The 26,507-nt window shown below is 37.6% G+C and overlaps 2 protein-coding genes across 5 annotated transcripts in view; both read right to left on the reverse strand.

Moving 5' to 3' along the window:
• Positions 1-3,218, reverse strand: part of DYNC2LI1 (dynein cytoplasmic 2 light intermediate chain 1) — a 29,522-nt gene extending 26,304 nt beyond the window's left edge. For both annotated transcript variants that reach the window (XM_046663092.1, XM_046663093.1), the window contains exons 1-2: positions 3,104-3,218; positions 1,062-1,179 (exon numbers count right to left, since the gene is read on the reverse strand). In XM_046663092.1, coding sequence (XP_046519048.1) covers positions 1,062-1,179; positions 3,104-3,111 — 126 coding nt within the window. In that variant the 5' untranslated portion in view covers positions 3,112-3,218. The remainder of the gene's footprint in view (positions 1-1,061; positions 1,180-3,103) is intronic.
• Positions 3,219-10,311: 7,093 nt separating this feature from the next.
• The window catches only part of PLEKHH2 (pleckstrin homology, MyTH4 and FERM domain containing H2), a 101,738-nt gene continuing 85,542 nt past the window's right edge, over positions 10,312-26,507 (reverse strand). For all 3 annotated transcript variants that reach the window (XM_046662978.1, XM_046662977.1, XM_046662976.1), the window contains exons 25-30: positions 23,867-24,008; positions 18,776-18,921; positions 16,103-16,232; positions 15,259-15,345; positions 12,973-13,110; positions 10,312-11,942 (exon numbers count right to left, since the gene is read on the reverse strand). In XM_046662978.1, the coding sequence (XP_046518934.1) occupies positions 11,757-11,942; positions 12,973-13,110; positions 15,259-15,345; positions 16,103-16,232; positions 18,776-18,921; positions 23,867-24,008 (829 nt within the window). In that variant the 3' untranslated portion in view covers positions 10,312-11,756. The remainder of the gene's footprint in view (positions 11,943-12,972; positions 13,111-15,258; positions 15,346-16,102; positions 16,233-18,775; positions 18,922-23,866; positions 24,009-26,507) is intronic.

Here is a 26,507-nt window from a genome sequence, read left to right on the forward strand (position 1 = left end):
ATATTATTGAAGGATGTTTATTAGCAGGTGTTATATCAAAGCAAAAAACTAAAAACAACCTAATTGTCCTAAAATAGGGTATTGGCTAAATTAATTGTGACAATCCATGTAATGGAATGACAAGTAGCTATTAGGAATGATGATGCAGGAATAAACTGACTACCATTTGAAGATTTAACAGGTAGAAGAGGAATTAAATTTATTCCTATACTTTTACAGTTCAGAATTAGCACCAAGCGATAGAAGTTACAGTGAAACAGACTGAGGCTTTCTAGTAACTGGGATTTATAACTAGGATTTTCAAGTAAAGAAAATTGAAATAGGCTGCCTTGTGGAAGTGAACTCCTCTATTGCTGGAGATATTCAAACCTAGACTATACAACCACTGTTTACAGTGGCTCTTAACCTTTTTGGGAGGTGCTGGAACCCTGGGAGAATCTAATTTCCCACAAAAATGCACCCATGCACAATCACACAATTCTGCATACATTTCTAGGGCGTTCACTGACTCCAAGAAGTACTTCCATGAACCCCAAGGTAAGAATCCCTATTGTAGAAGACTGGGGTGTCTCCAATGTTCCTTCGGTTTCTATGACTCTAGTTGAGGTAAGTGAAGGTTAAATGTATCATCCCCTATATGCTTCACGTTTTTATTATCTATGCGCTTGTTTCAGTTGTACAAGCAACTTATAAATAATAATAATGATCATCAGATTAGCATTTATGGTGCCTTTGTGCAAACTGGGAAAAGATGACTCCTTGGGCAGTCTAATTAGAAACAACTGCCCCTTCCTCTGGGATGCTGCAGCCCACATCAGTGCACATCACTTCACAAGAGGCACTCAGGCTGGATATTAGTCTCCATTCACCCATGAGCAGGGCACCCTCATACAGGGCACAAGCAGCTCCAGTGTAACCAGAAGGCAGGAGAATGGTCATCTGATTAAAGAGATGAAGTATCCAAATTTTTAACAAAGTATTAAAATAAATTTTACTACTGGTTGTTAAATCATCACAATACTTGGGAAAAAAAAGAAAAAAGAGGAGGAAAAATGCATTACCCCATTTTTACTGCCAATGAAGAAAACAGATTTTTCTCCAATTTCAACTCCATCGCTTTCACTTCCATTACTACTTCGTTTTTCCACTTCAGCTTTTGCAATTTCCCAGAGAGTTTCACTATATGAGAGGCAGAAAAACAAAATTCAGGGAAACAAAAAGAATCCTTTCAAATATTTATTTCAAGCTCAGAGAAATTTTATTTCAGTCAAATTTATAAAACAAATCAACATTTTCTGGGGGACAATAAACTCGTAAAACTTCTGAGGATTAGTCATTTTCTTTGTACTGCTTCACAGAAGAAAGCTGAAAATGATAAGCAGAGCCTTTATCATCAGGATTTGAGGCTGTCTTATTTTGGGGCTTCCAGGCAAGGTTGAAAGCTGTGTGTGTTAGCTTCTCAGACACACATGAATGTACAATGACTTTTGGAAATTTACAACTTGAAAACCACCAACATCTTGGAAAATGGAGAAGGTGTAAAACCAATGTACTCTTGCTCCCTGAAATATTTCTTTTTTTGTTTTTGTTCTTTAAATTATATTTTTGGGTCAAGATTCCCTTTTTCAATATATAAAATATAAAGAAGGAAAAAAAATCACCCAAAATCACATTTGAAAATCATATTTCCATTCATCTCTCTACATACATATAAAACTTTACACAACTAAGATTATGCCTTTTTTAAATTAAACTCTAAATGAAAAATGGAGTATTGAACTAAAAAATACAGGCAAGATCTGATGTGTTGTGAGCCTGAATCTGCTACTTTCTACATATGCCAACTTGGGCAAATTACTGAACTTTTTCTGGATCCTTCATTCCTTTATTAGTTCAAAAAATATTTATTGAGCACCTAATGTATGCCAGCTTCTGTGCTAGTCCCCAGGCTCACTTCTGTTTGTTCATCTCTAAAATGCCAATAAAAAAGAAGACCAACCTTATAGGATTGTCGCGATTGATGGTTAAAATGTGATAATTCATTTAGTTTAGGACTTGGCTATATATAACTACCTAAAATTATTGAGTATTTATAATAATTATTATTCAAGAACCAAGGATGAAGAAAGGGGCTATAAAAGACCAATATAAGTGTCCCTAAATATTTGTACTAAAATTCATACACTTATTTCACAGGTGAACCCCCAAGGACTCAGTCCAGGACTGTCTGCTCTTCATTTACACACCATTCTTTCAAAATGTGATTATCTGCTTTCCAAGTTTCTAGCAGAGAGAAGGAGGTGCTGCAACCAGTCGTACCACTGATGGAAATTTATAACTATAACCATAACTTTATAACTGTAACCAATTATACCGCCGTGGGAAGGAAGCCGACAGTTTTTCCCACTAAGGTCCATAAACTCAACAGAGACCACACCAGAGATCCACAAGGTGAGAAAAACAGATTTATCCTGCTCTGTGATGGACTGCAGGATCCCTCTCTCCCCAACGTCCTTATAAGTTGTTCATAGAAGGTTTTTAATCTTGAGAAGAGGTAATTAAAATTGACATCATAGAATTGAAGAGCTAAAATGTATTTTACAGATCTTCACCTCCCCCCCCCCTTTTAAACGTGACCTTACGCTTTTCACAGAATTTTGCAAGTTTCCCCTGATTTACTGTCGTGAACCCGTTTACCAGGAGGGGAGATCCCTGAGGAGGTGGCTTTGTGGTCTAGTTCACCGCCTGAACCCCTGCTCCTAGAACATTCCCTGGCCCGCAACAAACTTTTATTGAAAAGTGAATGGCTGCAGTTGAATGATCTTTAAAAATCTTTTACTTTTCTCCCTGGGGAAGTTTTCTACCTGCTTGCGGCAGAATCTATAAGCTTAAGGATAGTTCCTACGGCTCCCTGACCGTCCAGACAGGGGTTGCAAACAGAAGAGATGCACAATTTTCTTCCACCAGTAGGCCCGCATGGGCTCCTCTCCCTAAAATCACCCCTAGCGGCCTCTCCCTTCCCTGTCCCTTCCAGGCTGGGTTGGGAGAGAGGGGAGGCTATCAAGGGCAGCGAAGCTGGGCGCAAGCAAAGTTGCGAGGATACCTGGGCATCGTGGCTCGGCCGCCTCAGTGTCGTGGCCTCAGTATAGGACCCAGTTTAGAATCAGAAGGATCGCGAGCTCCGAGATGGACCTGGGAAAGCAGGCTCTTGGGTTGCCATGGGAACGACGTCGCAGGCTGCGTTGCGTGCGTTAGAGGGGCATCATGGGAAATGTAGTTCTCAGCGGTCCTTTTCAAGTCTCACACTGGGGCTCATCCCTTAGAGACGTGAGAGAACGACGTGGCACGTGATAACAAACCTGAGCCCTAAAAGCTCTGGGCTGGCAGTGTTCTTTTCTTAAAAAGATATTCTACTGAGTACCGACTAGATGCCAGAGGTGTCTGCTCGCTCTGTTCAGTTACTTTTCTCTCCCCAATAGTAATGCTTTGGGAATGGAGGGTGAAACAGTCTCCTGAGCTGTTTTCTAGTGATTTACTAGAGGCAAAGAATGTTATGATTTTAGTATTTTCTAACTTTCTGCTTGTTTAGTTGTTTTAGGTTTTATGCAATATCACATCATTTATTAATAAGTTAAAGCAAAGGCATCTCCACAATACTTCATTTACTTTATCTCCAATCAATAACAAACATTGAGTTATTACCATATGCAAGACTCTGTGCTACAGAGAGTAAGGAATGAAGAGATGAGTAAGACAAGATCCCTACCCTCCAGAAAGACATACACAGCTAATTGTAATAACTCAAAGGAAGCCAGTGATAGAAGTTATCGAGAGGTACAAAAAATTACCCAAGAACAAGTGACTAATTATGGTTAAAGGAGTTGGTGAAACATTCATGGCAGTGACACTATTTGTTCTATCTTGAATGTTGAGTAGATCCAGCCTCTCTAACCCTAGATATCCTGAATATTTGAAGAACATACTTTCCCTCCACCCTTCTGCCATTTGGTGTGGTTTCTTCCTTTTTTTTTTTTTGAGGAAGATTAGCTCTGAGCTAACTACTGCCAATCCTCCTCTTTTTGCTGAGCAAGACTGGCCCTGAGCTAACATCCATGCCCATCTTCCTCTACTTTGTATGGGGAACGCCTACCACAGCATGGCTTTTGCCAAGCAGTGCCATGTCTGCACCAGGGATCCAAACCGGCGAACCCCAGGCCAGCAAGAAGCAGAACGTGCGAACTTAACTGCTGTGCTACCAGGCTGGCCCCTGGCGTGGTTTCTATGATGTAATATGCAAGAACAAGGGCTATAGACTAAGACAGATTTAAGTCCTGACTCAGCCACACTGGCTAAGTTGCCACATTGCCACAGTGGGTGAATTACTCAATTTCTCTGAGCCTTAGTTTCCAGTTCTGTAAAGCAACGGAAAATTATGAGTTTTAAATGAGACACATATATGTGAAACATAGCTTATGGGTGTCTGACACATTGTAAGTGCTTAATGCTTGTTATTATCATGTTATAAACTGCTTATCAGCAACTTTGAACACAGAAACACAAGGATCACTTTCCTGGAAATGAAACAGATTTTTGTTTGTTTGTTTGTGTTAAAGGCATTCACTTCAGATAAAATCTTTGGGGACAAAATCTTCCCAACACTTAGGTGCATTTTGGAGACATTTAGAAGGCTGCAGTTGCACATAGGAGGGGATGTAATGGGAGTGGAGTTCAGCGGAGAAAGGATGATTGCAAGGGAAGTTGATACATCTATCATCGAATCAGCATCCTGGAGCTAGTCAGCCTATAAGCTCACAAACTGATTTGGGACAATGAATCGGAGTGATTTGGGTTCTGGAACTTTGGAATCTCTTAGCATTTTAGTTAGGAAGCCCTGTTGATATGAATAATAATAACGGAAACTAACATTTTGCCAAGTGCTTTAAAGGTATAATTGTTTGCATAACTGGGATAGGTGGTTGAAGGAGGGAGCCCGGTAACAAGGAAGGTGACAGTTGTCTTGCTGGACCGTGATCGCCAGCATTGATTCAGGGATGATTCAGTTGATTTGACTTCTCAGATCAGTTCCCTTTTCTACCCCTCTACCTCCTGAGGCTTCATACTTGGACAAAGAAAGTGACATTCCTTGGTAGATGAAAATCATTCTCAGGGTAAGAATATACAAAAAATTGAGCATCCCTGCTGGATCACCCCAAGAAGAATCATAGATTTCAGCAGTAGTGATGGAGGAGGAGACAATCGTATGCTGTTTGCTGGAGAGAATAAACAACAATGTGGAAGGATAAAGTTGTGTGCAGGGTGTATTTGGGGAACTGTGAGTAGTTTGAGGTGGAAGCATATAAAATGTCTGGTGGGAGATCAAACTGGGCGGATAGATTGGGTTACAGTGAAGGATCTTGCAGTCTGGATTTTACTGTTTGTTGTGAGAAACCAAATAAGATTTTAAAATAGGAGTAAGCCATGACCAGACCTGAGTTTCAGTGAGATAATTTTTTGCAGCTGTGCAAAAGATGTTTTGGTGTCTGGAAATCCATGTGGAGGCTATTACAATAGCCCAGAAAGTGACAGTCAAAGTTTTTACATTTTTTCCATTGTCTTCAAAGTTATATATGCTTATTATAGGAAAAAACATAATATACAGAAACAATGAAGACGGTAAATTGTGCACACCCTAGAAGTGACAACTATTAAACATTTTGATATATTTCATTCTAATCTTTTTTCTTACAGAATTGAGATATTATTGTAGAGTTAATTAACATTCTGATTTTAATATGTATTTCCCCGTATCAATTTTTTTAAACCTATCATAAACATAACTTTGATGGCTGCATAAAATTCCACTATATAGATTTCTTTTTTCCTAATTTACTTAAGTATTCTCCTTATATTGAGTGTTTGAGGTGATTCAGAGTAAACAACTAAGCTGAGTTGGGCTAATCAGAGCCCTTCTCTGGCATTTTTCAAACTAGAATTGGGAAAATCAAGTCATTCTTCCCTTGGAGGAAATTGGCATATTTTCTGCTAAATGAAGAAGTCTCATGGTTCCAGTTGTCCCTGAGGCTCATTTGTGTCCTCACCTTTTTATGGCTTGGTTGTTCAGCTCTCTCTTTGATTATGTGAGATATCCTTGTAAAAAATTTTCTCTTTTTTGTCTAAGTTAGTTCAAGTTGAATTTTGGCATTTACAACAAAGAGTGCTGTCTGATATAGTTAGTAGGCAGTAGAAAGTGAGGGCTTGGGGAAACAGAGAAAAGTCAATGTTTTCCTCTTGGGTGACTGATGATCTAATTAGTCCATTGTTTGGGCATAGAGTAGGAGAACCAGGTTTAGAGGACATGGTGAGTTTGAGATACCATCCAGTAGACAGTTGGACCATTTGGAGTCCACTGGACTTGGCGGTTAGGGCGTCAATGACAACCTTATGTAAGGAAGTTTCAGTAGAACAGTGGCAGCATAACATCAGTGTTGATGATTCTTACCACATCCCAAGGGAAAAAAAATCTTATAATCTGTGCATAATCCAAAAGCTAATAGCTCTCTTCAAATCTTTCTAAAGTTATTCATTTTCTACAAACTTTTTTTCCATAAAAGGCAACTCTTACTGGAATTAGATAGACCCGTAGTATTTTCCAGAAATTCAAGAAGTTAATAGCTTTTTATCTATCTCCTCTGGTCCTACCCAACATTGAGTTCTTAGGGACTCTTCCAGGGGATTCCTTAGACCCCCATGGTGAGAGAGCAAATTAGCCTTCTCTAGCTACTGCCACTGTTAAAGAAGAGTCATCTGATTTTTTTTTCAGTAAAAAACACATAACACTACATTTATCATCTTAACCATTTTTAACTGTACAGTTCAGAAGTATTAGATACAGTCATGCACTATGTAACAACGTTTCGTTCAACAATGGACCACATATACAATGGTGGTCCCATAAGGTTAGTACCACATAGCCTAGGTGTGTAGGAGGCTATACCGTTTAGGTTTGTGTAAGTGCACTCTGTGATGTTCACACAATGAGAAAATTGATTAACAATGCATTTCTCGTAATGTATCCCAGTCGTTAAGTGATGCACAACTGTATATTTACATTGTTATGCAACAGATCTCTAGAAATTTTCATCTTGCAACATGGAAACTCTATCTCTATTAAACACTAATGTCCCCCTCCACCTCCCTCAGCCCTTTGTAACCACCTTCCTACTTTCTGTTTCTATGATTTTGGCTACTTTAGTATTTCATGTGAACGAAATCATACAGTATTTGTTCTTTTGTGACTGGCTTACTTTGCTTAGCATAATGTCCTGGAGGTTCATCCATGTTGTAGTGTGTGTTGAGATTTCCTTCCTTTTTATTTTTACTTGTTTAAAGATGTAATTCTACTTTTTAAAATCATGCATTAATAGGATTTCTTTCCTTTTTAGACTGCATAATATTCCATTGTATGTATATGTCACATTTTCTTTATCCATTTATCTATTGATGGACCTGTGGGTTGCTTCCACATCCTGGCTATGGTGAATAATGGTGCAATAAAGATGGGTGTGTAAATACCTCTTTGAGATCCCACTTTCTTTTGGATATATACCCAGAAATGGGATTGCTGGATCATGTGGTAATTCTATTTTTAATTTTCTGTGGATGTTTCATACTGGTTTCCATAATGGAGGCATCATTTACATTCCCATCAACAGTGCACAGAAGTTCCAACTTCTCTGCATCCTTGCCAAAACTTATTTTCTGTTCTTTTGATTGTGGCCATCCTGATGGGTGTGAGGTGATATCTCATCGTGGTTTTGATTTGCACTTCCCAATGACTAGTGATGTTAAGCATCTTTTCCTGTGCTTATTGGCCATTTGTAAGGAGAAACATCTATTCAAGCCCTTTGCCCATTTTTAAACCAGGTTATTTGGTTTTTGTTGTTGCTGAGTTATAGAAGTCCCTTATCTATTCTGGATATTAGCCCCTTATCAGATACATGACTTGCAATTATTTTTTCCCATTCTGAAGGTTGCTTTTTCATACTGTTGATTGTTTCTTTGTATCTGCAGAAGTTTTTAAGTTTGGTGTAGTCCCATTGGTCTATTTTTTATTTTGTTGCCTGTAGTTTTGAAGAGTCACCTGATTTTAATAAAGCCATCAATATAACCTAGCAACACCTTAAGAAAGGGATGCTACTCCCCATCCTACCACCCCAGTTGATTTGAAGATTGTGTTGGCAAAGTGCTAGCAGGAAGAGTACTCTATGTTCAAGTGCTGTGGTGAACATTTGTGTCTTGCTTTGGAGTTATTTGCTAATAGATGTTGCCCTAATAAAAATTTTTGTTCCTTGCCTATTACTGGACCCAAAAATTCTTATAAAGCATATGATGAAGATTTCTGGATTGATGTTGATTATAAATACACCTCCAAAATCATTGTGACCACGTTCAATTTAAATAAAATTATGTTCAATAGGTAAAATTACATTACAGAGCAAGTGAGTATCTCACCTTCTCACTCCAGCCTCTGCTCAGGCCCATCCAACTCTTCAGAGTATGACTGAGCTTCCCTCTGAAATGCCCAAGAAAACCTGAGTTTTGCCCCCACTGAAATATGGATGAATCTTACTTTACCGTAAATGTCTACGTGTGGACTTTACATTAATTTGGAGTTTAAAGTTACTTCTGTAGTAGTAAAATCACTTTATTCTTTTAGAGAAAAGAAAAGAGGGGGAAAATGTGAGAGGAGATGCAATTTCTACTTGAAGCAGTTAGCAGAGAAGTTTCTCCACCCTGTTATTTCTGCTCCTCACATCCCGTTTCTCAGTCCCCACATTCCAGGAGCCTTTGCTCCACAGTAATCAGCTCAGAAACTCTACATTGAGGGAGTTCAAATTCCACAGCAGCTGGGGGGGTGAATGGGTGGGTGAAGTGTGTTCTTGGCATCCCCAGGAACACTTAAAGCCTTTTTCTAGAGAAATATGGTTTATTCATGGTGGTTAATTCTTCAGGATTATACTTCAGTACAATTACGGGTTAAATGTATTGTTCTAGACCTGACCACCATGTATTTTTTTCCTGTGGAAAAAAACGTCCAAACAACCAATTAACAAACAAATTTTTAGAGGAAAGACTCTTTATAAGTTGTGACGAGCTTTTTTTGTAAATTGAGAGTTAAATTCATTTTGAAGCTACTGCAGTATTTGACTTTAAGGACACACACACACACACAACTCCAGAACATTTAAAATAAATTTTTAGAACACAGTCCATTCAACTCACCCATATGAAATAAGCTCCACTAAGGAGCTTATTATGAAATCATGGGAGAACCCCATGATTTATACATGTTGTATAAGTGTCAATATGCATACATACGTATTAAAACTACCATTTGCCAAAACAGCTTCCTTTTATATGGATAAAACAAAGCAACACTGAAGACAAAACATGAATGCAAGAGAAGGAGGTAATAACTACCATTTTCACTAGTAGTACACCTCAGCTTTGACAATGAAAACATTAGGTATTTCTTGAAGATTATTCAAAAGATAATGCTCAAAATGGGTTTTGTAAATCATTTATTATGATTGAAAGGGAAGAAAATGATAGGAGACAAATATTACAATTAAACACGTAACATTATTCTCTTCTAACCAATCATAATAACATACTTTGAATTTTTTAAATGGCTATATAAGTAATTTCCCAGAAAATAAAATTTTCACATCATCAGTTACAGAAAATTGATTTCTTTCCATCAAAATATTTTATCTCTGCTCTATCAAAAATAAATGCAAGTCTAGGGTACTACCATTTAAGCTAAGCCTTCAGTACGTGTTTAAATTTGAAGATTTTGGGGTGGCTTACCAGATGGTGAACTAACTATAGCTTGATAATAAAGTCCTCACACATATGTAACAGCTCTGCCAAGCCTCTGGCTCACCAACTAATGATTATTAAATGGTTTTCTGGGAACTCAGAAACTCTATTGTATTCCAGCCAAAAGGCTTCTGAGAGTCATCCCAAACTGGTAACCAGTTTATTCTCAAAAACTAATTTGCTTATGCAGTGAGTGGTTGTGGCTCAAGAGATTTAGGGGAAATAGTAAATGGAAATTTATTTCTATGGGGTTTTTTGACCTTTTTGTCATTACCAGTAAAGCAAAACCTTACTATTTTTTTTTAAAGATTGGCACCTGAGCTAACAACTGTTGCCAATCTTCTTTTTTTTTTCTTCTTCTCCCCAAAGCCCCCCCATTACATAGTTGTATAATCTAGTTGTGAGTCCCTCTGGTTGTGCTATGTGGGATGCCACCTCAGCATGTCCTGATGAGCAGTGCTACGTCGGCGCCCAGGATCCGAACCGGCGAAACCCTGGGCTGCCAAAGCAGAGCACAAACTTAACCACTAGGCCACGGGGCCAGCCCCCAAAACCTTACTTGGGCAGTGTATTTCTTGGCTCTGCCCTTTCTAAGGATGCTAATATGTAATGGAACATTTTTAAAAGGCTTAATGTAAGAACAGTACATTGCCATAGGGAGAAAGCAGCAAAGAAGAAACCATGAAGGCTCTGCCAACAAATGAATTCAGCAGCTAACATTTTTTTTTCAAATTGGTTAAAAAAATACCACACACAAAGTGATAAATATATTTCCAAAAAATAAATACAAATATTCTACACATAAATAAAATTAAGTATACTCATGATTACTATTGCAATCAAACATTTTTATAATATAATTTTCTTGTCTTATCACAGTTTCATTTTTATCATGAATACTAATTACTTTGTTTTGACACATACTGGAAAATACTGACCACGTATGTAACTTAGTAAAGTAATACATTTTTAGACTCTTTCAACTAAAATTTTACCTCCTTTGACAGAAGGATTATTTTCTCTTTTCTTTTGAAAAATATTTTTTGGGAATTTAAGTTCAATCTACAGTTAGAAAGGACTGTATGAGGGCAAAGCTTTAAGAATTGTCTTTGTTTTCAAAGATATTATTATTGAACAAAAGAGGGTCAAGATGACCCAGCACCAAATGCAATGAAATGTGGGCAATATTCCAGTGAACTCGAACTATGTTGACAGCCAAGGAATGTTAGGAATCAGTCTCGTTTTAGTCTTTACACTCCAGTGATCTGAAAAGGTGACCAGGTATACTTTCTAATACCACATGGGAGGTTCAGGTCACCTAATTCCCATTTTCTCTCATAATGATTCACAGGGCCAGAAGATTTACTGCATTTGCTCTAAAAATTTACCCCTAAACAGCACGCTGCAGCTGTTTTTTACACTGCATACTCTACTTCTTTCCAAACACGATATCATTAATTAAAAGCACATTTAATTATAGTACTTAATGTTTTGGCAGTGAGCATTTCCAAATAATCAACTGTTTTGCCAAATGAGTTTGGAATCTCCCTTTCTAAACATTGCCAGAATATTTATTAAAAAAAGAAGTCATTTTGCATGATGTGTCTGATGGCAAGAGAGATGGAAAAAATGACAAATTCTAACCCATATAATCTAAGAGAAAATTAGTGTGTGGGAAATTTTGTGTTTCTGTTTTACTACTAGTATTCATTTGAAGATTTAAGAATCAAATAAAAGAGAGTAACTCCTATTATTTTTAAAGTTTGGAATACTAGCCCCTGGGCGCCATGCTGCCAGGGTGTAAATGAACTTAGGTGCAGCAGATGCAAACACTGCTTTGAGGGCAGGGAGTGAATGTTCAGGCTCCTGAGCTTTCAGAGTAAAGTGGGGCCTTTGGTAGGTCTGCTGCTGGACAGAAGGGGCTGACTACCCATAGCCCTTGCTTGGGGTCCCTGGGTCCGAGCTGAGAGCAGGGCTGGCGCAGAGAGGTGGTGAAAGGCTGCTTTTTGCTGATGGAAGTTGTTTATGTAACTGGCAATCAAAAGAGTGATTTCAAGGATCTAAAACAAGAAAAAACAGAATTTTTATGCTCCTAAGAATTTCTCACCACTTCCAAAAGGGAGTCAAGGGATGACCATAGGTGGTCTCCATCTGTAAGTGCCCAAGCTACCAGAACTCCCTTCTCTCTAGATCAAACAATGGAGAACTTACATGTTCAGCACCGTCAGGGCACTGACATATTTTCCCATTACTTAAACCAGCAGGAAGATTGGATCTTAGAAAACAATCAAATTTAGTGGCAATATTAGAAAATGTGACAGTCAGTAGTACAACTCTATCAATTATCTTAAAGTTCTATTTGTGAATATATGAATTAAGAAATTCAGTGTATAATCAACTCATTTTTTAAACTAAATAAAGTACTGAGCATGCCTCGATCTTCTGTACTTACCGGCTAACTGCCTTCACTTAAGTATAGATTTAATTAAGATATCTGACATCTTTTTAAAAAGCTTCAGATTCTAAAAACGTAGTCTCTTTTAATTGACAATTTTAAGACAGTTAAAGTTTTAGGAAAATCAATTTCTCATTCTTTTTACTAAAATTGGAATTACATGTTAAAATGTAGCCCTTTTACTTATTGCTTTCACTTACAGAGATTAAAGCGACGTAGTTTGCTAAAAATAGTAAAAGAACAAGTACATCTTAATTATAAAACCTTACTCTTTCCCCTAATGCGTCCATAAAGTACATTACCCCAAGTAAATAAGACAATGCATATAAAGTACCCAACAACAATAGCTTACATCAAGACCACTTATTTTGAACCTTCCGTACACCAGGCCTTGGGCTAAGGCACCTTACAATTCCTTTATTTAATTCTTAAGACAAAACAAGGAGGCAGCATCATACCATTTTACATGAAGAGACCAAAGCTTAGCAAGGTGAGGTAAGCCAGAATTTGGCCCTAGGGCTGTTTTATTAGAAGTAAAGTCTGTTTTCCCTTCTGGAATTTAGTTTTTGCACAATAAATGTATTAGGATGAAAAAAAAACGAGTGCAAAAAGTTGACGGAAAGGCTTCTACTCACCTTGGGTTTTGCCATGGCAAAAAGTAATTTCTCTGTTGGTTTGTCCTTTGAATGTGTGTTGTTAATGACTATCATAAAATCATCCTGGTGACCTCCAAAGGTCATTAGACTCTTGTACACATAGCTGACTATTAACCTCTTCAAAGAGAAGAAAAAGTAAATATGTTATATGCTCTTTACTTTCAAAGACAGATGAGAAATGATTAATAACATATCTCCATTAAAATGATGATATTAATTATGTATAATACAAAAAATTATTTTCTAAAATCAAGTCTATTATGATCCAAAATAGAAGGTAGTGTACTAATTCTATTTAGGCATCATTTACCTTTATAATTAAAATACATTTTGATTCTGAAACTAATAACTCATTGCAGAAAAAGTAGAAAATATAAGAAAATAAAAGCTCCTATATTAGCATGCAGTGGAAGACCACTGTTAATATTACTGTATATGTCCTTTAAGAGATCTCTCTCTATATATATTAGGTTGAACAATATGAAACATACTTTTTAAGGTAAAAAATGGTCAAATATTGGCAAATCCGTGTGGTTTACCCTGATATACAGATTTTGATATATATAAACAAAAACAGTACTATACATATTGTTTAGCATTCTTCTTCTTTTTTTACTTAATATATTATGAACATTTTCCCATGACAACAAATGTATAACATCATTTTAAGTGATTTTACAGATAATCCTTTATTTAACCAATCTCCTATTGCAAGATATTTAAATAATTTTTGTCACTATCTTAAGCAATATTTCAATGCATATTTTAGACATATTTTGTAATACACATAATTAATTATTCATTTTGTTATAAATCTCAATAATAGGAATTGCTACCTCAAAAAAGTAAGGAAAATTTTGACAGTACTTCCAAACTCTCCTCCAGAAAGGTTATACCCATTTACATTCCCAGCACTGCAGTATTACTAAAACTGCCTATCATCATTCTTTTAAATCTCACCCAACCTGACTGGTGAAAAGTAGAATCTCACTTTTAACATATTACCATATGTTTATGTTTGAAATCGAATTTATTTGATTACTAGTGAGACTAATGTTATAAAATACATTTATGGAACATCTGTTCTTCTGTGAATTACCTTGGCCCTTTTGTCTGTTGGTGTGTTCATCATTTCCTTATTGTTTTATACGACATTCATGTTTATAAAGGATACCGACTCTTTGTCATAGATGCAGCAAATATTTTTTCCCAATGTGTTGCTAAAATAATTTTTTCAGTATAATTCAAAGATATACAGCCTAAAAGTAAAGGAATCTGCATGTCTAATGATTAGCTTGCAAGACATTGAGCAGACCATTTCAGCACGGAAAGCCTCAAGAGCTGTAGCCCACTGGTGTCTACATCCTGGCCTGTAGGTCCAACTCCTGGGATCTAGGGAACTGGTTTACTTAGCTAAGGTAACTCAATCTTGGTGTACAATTTTTGTTGACTTTAAGTCCCTGATTTTATAATCTATCTTCAAGTTATCCATTCAAGAACTAAAAGGCATACAGGAAATATGAACTCCTTCAAAAAAGTATTTTAGCAATTATAAGGAGAAACAGTTAGTATAACACTAAAGGATAGTTTGGTTTCCAAGAAATTCTCAGTGATCCCTGACTATAGCCACAGGTAGGAGAGCCCCCTTCACCTGCCAGGTGAATTTAGAATGCCTCCCCGCCAGGTTAAAAAAAACCAAAATTTTTATTAAGTAATCTAAAACATATGAAATATGGTAGAACATAAAGTAAATTTCAGATAAATAAACGAACATATAGAAAACATAATTTGACTTTATATTTAATCACGTAAAAAGCTCTTAAGATACCATGAATGTACAAGTGAACTGATAAGTGATTTACGGAAAATTATAGAAATTGTTATAGAAACCTTAGTGAATCTGAACTTAAATTTCAGTAACTAAAGTTTCTACTTTGGTGTTATCTTAAAGATTTTCATTTTACACAGGAAGCAATCTTCCTAACACTATAAATGAACGGTCATTTTACAAATACAACCATGATTGCAATTGAGTCATGGTATCTTAGTATTTTTCTTATACAGAATATATAACCTGTCTAATCTTATTTTAAAAAATTGAATTGTAATCATAGTTGTATTTGTAAAATGACTTCATCATATACTATTAGGAAGAATGTTTTCTGTACATGTGAAATAAGATTAAGAGATCATTACCTTGTGTTTATGGTACACTGAGCAATGGAAATAGTTGATTCAGTGCAAAACTTTAGGATTTAATCTTACCATGGAGTTGTATTCTAAGATGCTTAAGCCATCCTCATGTATAGCCAGCCACAAGAAAGTACTTCCAAGTGATGATGGAGTTATGGGCTGTGAAGAGGTGAAAATACACTATATAATAAATGCTAAGCAAAATTACAGAAATACTTTTCAGTCTAAATGAATGCAACATTTGCAACAACAACAAAAACTTATTAAAAATCTCTCTTAGGAGGTAGAGTGGTAAAATGGAAAGAGCAGTGAATCTGATAGTAGGAGACCTGGGTTTGGGACCCAAATCTGCCATTTATTAATGTGGGCATTTGGACAAGCTGGCAGGGTTAGTCTCTCCTTCCTCAGTGTTCCTACAGCACTCTGTTCATGTCACTCAGCCATATTGCCAATATGGTGGTCATTTCCAGGCCTATTGCAACACTGGATTGTGAGTTCCTGGAAGTTGGAGTACAACCCATCTGGAACCATGGGATTATGTATCCCTAGAGCTTAGCTCAGTGTTTGGCAAACAGAACTCAGTAAACACTAAATAAGTGAGCAAATGAGTGAGAGAGTAAATGAGTGAATGGATGAATGAATGCGGAGAAGAAAGCAGAGTTCAGTTGTTGTCTTCAGTCTAATGATTAGCTTACTGAGTGTAAGAAATGCTTTAAAGTGGAAGGAAGTGGAGCAGTGGGGAAAAGATAGAGAAGCCAGTGGTTTTCCTGCCCTCTCCTTAGTGTCTCTTCATTGTTTTCTTTACATTGTTGGGAATTTCCTTATTTCCTTTTTAAAAGACAAATTTATGAAACCTCGGGTTACTGTTATTACTGTTTTATTTTACTGAACTGAAGAGTTCCCCATTCTTTCTTACTTTTGCAAGAAACAACTTGGCACCAAAGAATGGCCACTTCCTGGCTACTGTCAAATAAATTCGCACACAATCAGCAGCACTGTGTCCCCGAAGGGCCATCCATCTGGTTGACAGTCGTTGGCAAAGCTGCCTAAAAAAAAGAAAAGGATAAAAACAAAAACACAAAAGCAAAAACATAAACAGTCTATCATCCTCCCAAGATAAAGTTCTCCTTAAGCCAACCCTAGGCACAATGGGATATGTAGGCAGAACCGAGGTGAAGCTGTTATTTTGTGACTCCCATCTCACCCCTGTCCATCCCTTGTCCTTTCTGTAGCATTCCCTTCACCAAATTCTCATACGGTCAGTGGCCTCAGCATGACCTAGGTTCCCCGACCCCCACCCGCTTCAGGCAAATTTTAAAATCTGATAAGCTAACATATCTTAGTGTAAATTAGTTTAAACTTTCATTTTTAAAGAAAAGTGCAAGAAGTTGAGACCAAAGAATGAATCCCTAACAGTGGAATTGTAGGTTACTCCCACTCCTGGCTTGGAGAAATGTTGGATGCAGGGAAATCTCTTAAGTAAAATCACGAAGGCAACCACTTATTCTACATAGGCAAAAGACTGATCTCAATGTTTCCATTTTGGAAAAACTCATGGTGAATTGGATTTGCCTCTATTTTTTAATCTACAGCTTTTCTTTATATGCTCTCAAAAATAAAAACTCTAAATTAGTTGAGTTTAATTTAAAACTTTACATTAAAAAATCTTGTGTAAGAAGATAGTTTATTTTTATTCCAATTTGTTTATAACAGAATACCCTGAGATAAAAACTTTTTGGTAAACAGTTCATAAAATTAAATACATTTGCCAAAGCAATCCTGATAAAAAAGAACAAAGCTGGAGGCATCACACTCCCTGACTTCAAAATATACTACAAAGCCATAGTAATCAAAACAGCACGGTACTGGCACAAAAACAGACACACAGATCAATGGAACAGAATTGAAAGACCAGAAATAAAACTACACACTTATGCACAGCTAATCTTTGACAAAGGAGCCAAGAACATACACTGGAGAAAGGAAAGTCTCTTTAAGAAATGGTGTTGGGAAAACTGGACAGCCACATGCAAAAGAATGAAAGTAGACCATTATCTTACAACATACACAAAAATTAACTCAAAATGGATTAAAGACTTGAATGTAAGACCTGAAACCATAAAACTCCTGGAAGAAAATATAGACAGTACACTCTTTGACATCAGCCTTAGCAGTATCTTTTTGAAAACGATGTCTACTCAGGCAAGGGAAACAAAAGAAAAAACAAATAGGACTACATCAGACTAAAATGTTTCTGCAAGCCAAAGGAAGCCATGAACAAAATGAAAACACAACCCACCAAGTGGGGGAAAATATCTGCAAATCATATATCTGACAAGTGGTTAATTTCCAAAATATATAAAGAACTCATACAACTCAACCACAAAAAAAAAAAAACCCAATCAAAAAAGGGCAGAGGATATAAACAAACATCTTCCCAAAGATATACAAATGACCCAGAGGCACATGAAGAGATGTTCAACATCACTAATTATTAGGGAAATGTAAATCAAAACTACAATGGGATATCACCTTACATCTGTCAGAATGGCTATAATTAATAAGACAAAAAATAGCAAATGTGGAGAAAAGGGAATCCTCATACACTGCTGGTAGGAATGCAAACTGGTGCAGCTACTATGGAAAATAGTATGGAGATTTCTCAAAAAATTAAAAATAGAAATACCATATAATCCAGCTATCCTACTACTGGGTATTTATCCAAAGAACATGAAATCAACAATTCAAAGAGATTTTATGAAACCCTGTGTTCATCGAAGCATTATTCACAATAGCCAAGATGTGGAAGCAACTCAAGTGCCCATCAATGGATAAATGGATAAAGAAGATGTGACATATTTATAAAATGGAATAGTACTCTGCCATAAAAAAGACAAAATCGTGCCGTTTGCAACAACATGGATGGACCCTGAGGGTGTTATGCTAAGCGAAATAAGGCAAACAGAGAAAGACAAACACCGTATGATTTCACTCACATGTGGAAGAGAAACAAATACATGGATAAAGAGAACAGATTAGTGATTACCAGAGGGGAAGCAGCTCCAGGGCAGGGCAAAAGGGGTAAACGGGTACATATGTATGGTGATAGATAAAAACTCGACAATTGGTGGCGAACTTAATGCAGTCTATACAGAAACTGATATATAATAATGTACATCTGAAATTACACAATGTTATCAGCCAATGTGACCTCGATAAAATAATTAAATTAAAAAAATTACTGTTGGGCAATTTTTTTCTTTTATTTACTAGCAGGTAATCCTGCTAATAATTAATAGCTAATAATTAGCAGGTAATCCTGCTACAATGAATAATAATTAATTAGAAAATTAATATTTGGATAAGAATGAACAAGATCAAATGGAAAGTAGATCTAAATTAACATTCTACAGTTTCTAGGCCCTTCTTAAATAAAAAGATCGATAACCTCTTAGGATTCAACAATATTAAAAAAATCTCAAGAAAATTGTCATGTACAATTTTTTTCATTTTTAAAATTTTAACAGAAAAATATCACCAAAAAACTAATGTGACTCCACCCTTTAAAGAGTTATAAATAGTTCCTTACCTTAACTGTTCTTCAGAAGAGTCATCTCTATACCTTTTCGGATAAAATTTTTCTATGACCTGTTTTAGAGTTTGGTTTGCTTTGCACTGATTAGTAACATGCCCTGCTGGAGTTGAAAAAGGTCTTTCAAAATCTCCAATCTCCACCTAATTGGAAATCCAAAAAAGAGAAAATGCAGGATATTGAGAAGAGCTTTAAAACAGAAAATAGTTTTATTCCTTCTAAACAATCTTTATAACATATAATATATAAATCTATTCATCATGATTGTGTGATTATGGAATTTATAACTATATATAAGTACTATTATTAAAATCGAAATTCTATTTGAATTCTAATTTGGAAAAAATCTATAATTTAAACATTTCAGTTCCATTTCTACATTAACCGCCCTAGGTTAACATCACCATCTAGTAGTATTTGCTAAAGGCCACTACTCTACTATTGCCTATAATGGCACAGGATAATTTTTCATTTTTAATCTACTATTTTAATTGATAATAACAATGCAAAATAGACATTAAAAATGAAAGACAAAAAATTATAAAGCTATGAGAAATTTCAAAAGAGTATTATTTGAATTTTTAAGGGTCTTTACTGAATATAATGGAAGCAAGAACCATATTGCATTACTTTCTTCCTAGATTTTCTCCATAAATGTTACTGTATTCATCCCCTCATTCTATTATTCTGTTATTTCATAGAATAGAGCCCTTCATTCCCCTTTCTCCCTGAATGAATGTTCACTCCTTATCTTTATTAACAGGCTACACAGATGCCATCCCTCATCCACCCATCCAACTACCCACCCATCCACCTCTCCATCCACTCACCCACCCATTCATTCATCCAAATCTATACTGAGTCCCCATAATATGTCAGGCACTGTGCTAAGCGATGCGAGGAAGAAAAATGTTGAGCATAGTTCTTATCCTCAAAGAGTTTATTATTTGTAGGGGAGACTGAAGCATAAACAAATCCTTGTGATAAACTGTGTTAAATGCCTTGTATAGGGCACCAAAGAGGGCTCAAAGAGCAAGATGGGGTGGGGGCATCCAGATGAATGTCCTACTGAACATTCATATCCTTACTTATAGCAGATGAAGGGTTCCATCAAGACTGGGATGGTCTTATAGAAAGCCCCAGGTCTCCATCTCAAAAGGGCCCTCTGCCTCCAGCTAAGCTGTTAGCACAACCAGCCCCTGAGATTCTGACCCCTGTGGCTTCCCTTGTCTAGCTCTTAATCTGACCAACTACTGTATAAATTCCTCAGTTGAGCTCCATCCTTACAGTCTATTCTTATAACTTTCTTGGTTCTTTGACCCAGTCTCTTGTTGGTTTCTTCGCTTGGCTTTGCTGTTCAGCTCTCATCCCCAACTCCTATCTAGTCAGATATTCATCCTAATCTCCTCACACCAAATAAAAGTTGTTCATCTGCTCTTCAAATCTACCGAAGTCCTTCCCCCAGAGCAAGCTTTTCATCATCCCCACCTATCACCAGGTAGTACTCAGCACAACTACCTGTGAAACCTGAGACCAGGACTTAACCTTCAAGGATACTGCAGTTGGACAAACAATAGTTACAACCAGAATAGGCCATTTAAGGCAACCTCTTAGGGAACCCTATAGTGCTATGTCCAATATAGCGGTATCTCCAAGCTCAGCATCTCTCCTCTCTGGCACCTGGTATACAGTGTGGCACAGAATGAGCACAATAAATGTTTGGAGAACAACTAGAAATCAACTCAGATAATTCCCAATATGCCTCACATCAACATAATGCCTTACCAGACACCATGTACAACAATTAATGAATAGCTCCAAGAATTTCCTAATTAAGACAGAGAATATCAACAAGGACCTACAGATATTCAAATCTACAAAAGAAATAACTACTTTCTTCTACAGAGCTCAGATTTCCTTAGTATATTTCATTTATCTTTATAAAAACTACTCTGAGGGAAAGAGATTGGATGCATTATTTAATTTTCCTTTTATAGATGGAGAAATTATGCATTTTAGTTATTAATGTGTTCAGAATTATCTAGGTGTATGGTCTAACCTTTCTACCCCTTCCTTAATTTATCTAAAAAATATTAGAAGTATTTATCTCTAAAGTATATTACAATTTTTCTTGAAGAAGCTTTCCTAACAAAATTAAAAGTTAAAGTAAGAAGACTAACAAATTTTAATAAAAATGAGAGTGATTTTAACAGACAATCTGTGCCTTTAGAGGACTAAAGCATAGACCAGCACATGACTAGAAATCATTCCTAATCCTATGACCAAGAAAATATGTGACCTATTTCTCTCTCCCTCAGCTTTTTATCACTTGCAAAAAGAGAACACTCACTGTAGCACTAATGTTTTAAAGTTTGGATGACCATAAAATTGTTATAAAAGTAAACCAAATTATCAACTCTTCATTCACCCAAGAGCATTTATGGAGAATGACTATATGTAAGGCACTGTGCTAGATACAAAGACAATTGGGATAGCCCTTGCCCTCAGGGAGGCCACAGTCAGTGGTGCAAAGCAGAAACCAATAAATAATAAGAAACCATTGAGGTCAGGACACTAATAGATACATGCAGGACATTACAGAAACCCCAAGTGAGACATTTAACCCACCCAAGCAGAATTCAGGAAGGTTTCCTGGAATAAGTGACACCTAAAGTGAAAACTAATGGAAAAGCTGAAGTTAACAAGTGAAAGCATGGGAGTAGAGATGTTCCAGGCAGAGGAGACAAACAAATAAAGCATAAGAGGTAAGAAAAAGTGAACCATATGCAAGTCTGGGAATTGTGCAAAGAACCACAGTTTATGCTTTATTGGAACATAAAGTTCAATGTAGGGAGTATTAAGAGATGAGGCTGGAGAGGCAGGCAGAGTTTAGAAATGAAACTTACATGAAAGTCTTTCCATGTAAACAAGGGAATGACACAGCTAGTTTCACATTTTTGCTCTATCTCCATCCCAGCTACTAGTGCTGCCTAATGAACCACCATGGCACAATTTCCAGGCCCGTGCCTTAAGAAAATGGCAGCTTCTACTTCTTTCTCTTTCAAGATGTTGCTCTTGCCTTCCAATCACCATTCAGTGAGGAAGCACAAGTACACAGGAAAAGGCCATGGTAAGTGTTCCAGCTGACAGCCCCAGCAGAAGTTCCACTAACAGCCAGTATCAGCCACCAGATGCATGAATGCACAAGCCTTCAAATGATTCCAGCTCTCAGCTGTAGAGTCACAACCAGCCTTCAAGCTGTGCCAGCTGATGCCATGTGAAGCAGAGACAAGCTGTCCTTACACATCCTTTCCCAAATTGTTCTTGTTTTAAGTTACTGAGTCTAGGAGTAATTTATTATGCAGCAATAGATAACTGGAACAATCTCTCTAGCATCTGGGCAGAGTGTAAATTTAGGGGGACCAGACCAGAGAAAAACACACTAGTTAGAAGCCTGCTGCAGGAGAGCAGGCAGGATGGGTTGATGGTCTGAACCACAGCAATGGTGGTCAGCAGGGGGAGGAGTGAACAGAGTGAAACATATCTAAGAGTTAAAATGGGCAGGGCACGGTGACGGGGATTGCGGGTGAGAGTGAAAGGGAGGGCAGAGTTAGTGATGATTCCTGGATTTGAAGCTTGCTTGGGGGACTGAGCAGAGGCAATATTATGGTGAAGATACAAAATGTGAAGGAAGAGGAGGGAAGACCATTAGTTTGGTTCTTGATACATAGAATTTAAGGAGCCCATGAAAGAAGTATGAACTGGAGAGAAAAGCCTTGGGAATCACTGGCATAGGTGGTAGATACAATGAAGAGAATGACAAGATGTCCTGGGATGGTGTGGAGAGTGAGAAGACTGAAAATCCCAGGGAATCTGAGCCGGTGACATATCGTAGAGTTGCCTTAACATTTTCCCTTAATTAACCTGTGCAAAGACTCAGGTGTGGTAGAGACTGTGGGTTTCCTCTTATGGTCATTCTCTCCTCCTTTCTGAGTAATAAAAACCTTTAATTTAGATGGGCTTATTGCTACCCAGCTAAGACCACATTCTCTAGCCTCTTTTGTAGGTTGGCAAGGCCACATGGCTAAGTCTTGACCAGAGAGACATAAATGGAAATGTTCTATGTAACTGCTGGGAAGTTTCTCAAAGGCGGGAGGGCATGCCCTTCTTCAGCCCTTCCTCCATTCTGATGCCTGGAATACTGATGTAATGACTGGAGCTCTGGGCAGATCTCCAGGACCATGAAGATGACACACTAGGGATAGCAGAATGGAGAGTAGGATAAAGCCCGTGTCCTCAATGACTTTGTAGAGGTGCCAGCATGCCTCTCTCTCTTTGTGAGGGACACATATACTTCTATTTTGATTGTCACTATTAACATGCATGTGTGTGTGTTGGGGCCAGCCTGGTGGTGTAGTGGTTAAGTTTGTGTGCCCTGCTTTAGCTGGCCTGGGTTCATAGGTTTGGATCCTGAGCTCAGACATAGCACCACTCATCAAGCCATGCTGTGGCAGCATCCCACATAAAATAGAGGAAGACTGCCACAGATGTTAGCTCAGCAACAATCTTCCTCAAGCAAAAAGAGGAAGATTGGCAACAGATGTTAGCTCAGGGCCAATCTTCCTCATACACACACACACACACACACACACACACACAATGCATCTGTGTGTTTTTATAGAAGTCTGAAATTAATCCTAATTGATACAATAGGTAAATAAAAGAAAGTGTTTTAGCTTTTTAAAAGACCAATTCCTTTTAGGTTAGTGAGTAATTTCAGCACGGCATCCTTAGCCCCACAGCTCTACCCTCAAACTCCTTTATTAAATGCAAAGCCTGACGGTATACTGTCCACACAATTAAGAAACTAGGTTCCCTCTATGGAATACCGTCTCATTCTACATCGTCACAATCGTCAGCAATTTGGAGTCAAACTGTAAATTTAATGCCTATAATTTTTAAGGTGTTAATCATAGCAAAACCAATTTAAAGAATTACTAAACGTATATTGTTTTACTACACTTAATTCAGTGTAGAAATTAGTATCTTATCTTTACAAAATATTACTCTACACAGCACGGAAGTTACCTGAGCTAAAAGAGCCGCCATTTCTAACGCCAGGTCCTTGTTCAGAGGAAAAAGTCCATTTATTATTTGATCATTTGTCTGATACATTAACAGCAACTTTTCTCTATCAGTCTCTCCACGAGCCTGCATTGAGAAATATAGTCTGTAAAATAAGAGGACATTTTTCATTAAATTATATTCTTACAAAGGAAGAAGGTAAAGATAACTCCATAGGACTGATATGGGGTTGTTCTAACACAGTTCTCTAAGTGATACAAACTTAGACCATCACTATCTGCTAATGACCTCTGTTTCTATTCTATATGACATTTTCAGCAAACTGGGGGAAAAGTGCTTTGAGGCTGAGATTGAGCAATCCTTCCAAGCTATTTTTTATGCCCTGAAATACCAAATCCTTAAGTAATATTGGGGAAGGACCTAAGACACTGAGCGAAATTAAATATGCCCTCTCTCATAAGGAATGTTGACATAACACTTTATTTCAATGGACTGTACAAAACCAATCTTCAAAACACTCATGATCTGTCCTAAACACCTTGCACACATCAGGGAATAGGGAATGTAGGTTTCGATTCAAAATCAGCATGAGATTTGGGGGTGGGGTAGTTTCCTCTAGGAATCTAAGAGATAATATTTGTACACTTAAATGTTTTGACTTTTTTTGCCACATTCGGATAAGCAGCTTTAGGAGCTCCAAAATAATTTACATATTATTATTATTATTACTTGTTGAAATATGACACGGCTTTTCTTTGTCTACAAGGTCTTCATCAATTCAGTGACCCTCTTTATGTATCCACTATGCTGTTTCTTTATATGTGAGACTTGTGGGGCTCTGACTTCAGGCTGCAGATCAGACAGCGGTGCTGTGAATGCTGTAAATGCTGTGACAGTGGGGTGGGCAAGCAACGCTTTGACATACTTTAATATTGTCATGACAACACAGTGGCAGAAAAAGAGAGATTCAGATCCAGCATTTGTTAGGTGTGTGCCCAATTGGCTATAACTGGATTTTCAGGCTTTTTCTTCCTTTACAGTTGAGGAGAGGACACACAGCCATCAGTTCCAGTGTCTCTTGCAGTAATTATCTCAAATGGCAGGGGATGAGAGGGCAGCAGGTCAGAATCTCAGGGGGAGTGCGGTGGGTGTACTGTGAAAAGCATCTCCTCCCCATGATTCTGATCGTCCTTCCTGCCCACTCCAGTTTAAGAATCACTGGCATGGGCAGTCATTCAGAGTGGTTTCTTGAAAAAATAAATCCTAAGCCCCATTTTTATTCATGACTACATGATGACAAATTGTCAACTGGTAGAAGAATATGGCTGGGCAAGAGAAATACATTCTAAATTCAAAATGATGTCAGCGAAGTGATATAAAACAAAGAGAATAAACTTTAAGATGGAAGTTCCCCTTTTTGGCATGCTAACATTTTTGTACACACCTTTTCTCCCCTTGAAGTTAAGAACCATGTCTTATTCATCACTGTAATCCACCAGGGTTTAACTAAGTGTTACTGCTAGAAAGTTATCAACAAAAGTTTGAATTAGTAACATAGCTAGGAGGAAGAAAACTGAAATATACAAATGGCTACAGGCAAGAAGAGTTAGACGACATCTTCGATCATTTCTGGAATGCCAGTAAGATTGAGCCTGGGAAGAGAAAATGAAGCACTATAAGAAAAAAAGGGGAAAACCATCCCAGACACATGAATAGGAATAAAATATGTAGGAATCACTGGTTCAAGCCCCTAATGAGACAGTTTGGGCTCCAAGAACTATACAGTGATTTGGAGAGAATGTGGAGCGGAACTGAAGAGTCACAAAAGTGACCAAGAACTCAGAAAATCAAATCCACAGATCGTGAATAGGAAAGGTGCCAGAGAAATGTGATCTGAGTCTCTCCCAATATGACCTATATGACCAGCTTCCAGCTTCTCCCCAGTCTTAAAGAGGCCTGGAGCAGAGAATGTGGGCTCCCATCACAGCAGGAGGGCATGGGTTAGAAAGCAGAAGTATTCCTAAAGGCCCACCTCCTCATTTGATACCCAGGAGGTGGATACTATGGGATGGACATCACATCACTATGTGGATCAGTACCACTACACAAACACTGCTGCCAAATTCAGCAGAGCTCTCCGCACTGCTGGGTAATCCTTTCACTTGCCTCCCAGCGGCTCCATACTTCATTCTTCAGAGCATTCATTTCCTACATCACCTTTCTCATCATGTAAACTTACTAAGCGAGCAGCCTGCCTTCACTCTCCATCTACCTTCCCTTCACTCCTCTGTCCACCATGGTCTGCCGATAACACTCTGCTAAAACTGCAATGGTGAGCCCCCCTTCCGTGTTCTCTTCCTGCCTCTATGGCTACCACCTCAAGTCATCTCCTCAGAAATCACCACTCTACAAACCCTCGTCGATGTTCCCACAACATCTTGTACATATGCACGTTATATTCGTGGTAAGAGCAAAGATCGATGGGGCATTTACTATGTGGCAGGCTCTGATCCAAGCGCTTTACATTTACCAACATTTAGTCCTTCAGACCACCCTAGAGGTAGGTACTGTTTTCATCTCCATTTCATGTAGAGGATACCAGAGGCACAGAGACGGTGAATGACTTGCTCAAGGCCACACAGTG

This window comes from Equus quagga, chromosome 5 (assembly GCF_021613505.1).
Source record: "Equus quagga isolate Etosha38 chromosome 5, UCLA_HA_Equagga_1.0, whole genome shotgun sequence".
Lineage (NCBI taxonomy): Eukaryota > Metazoa > Chordata > Mammalia > Perissodactyla > Equidae > Equus > Equus quagga.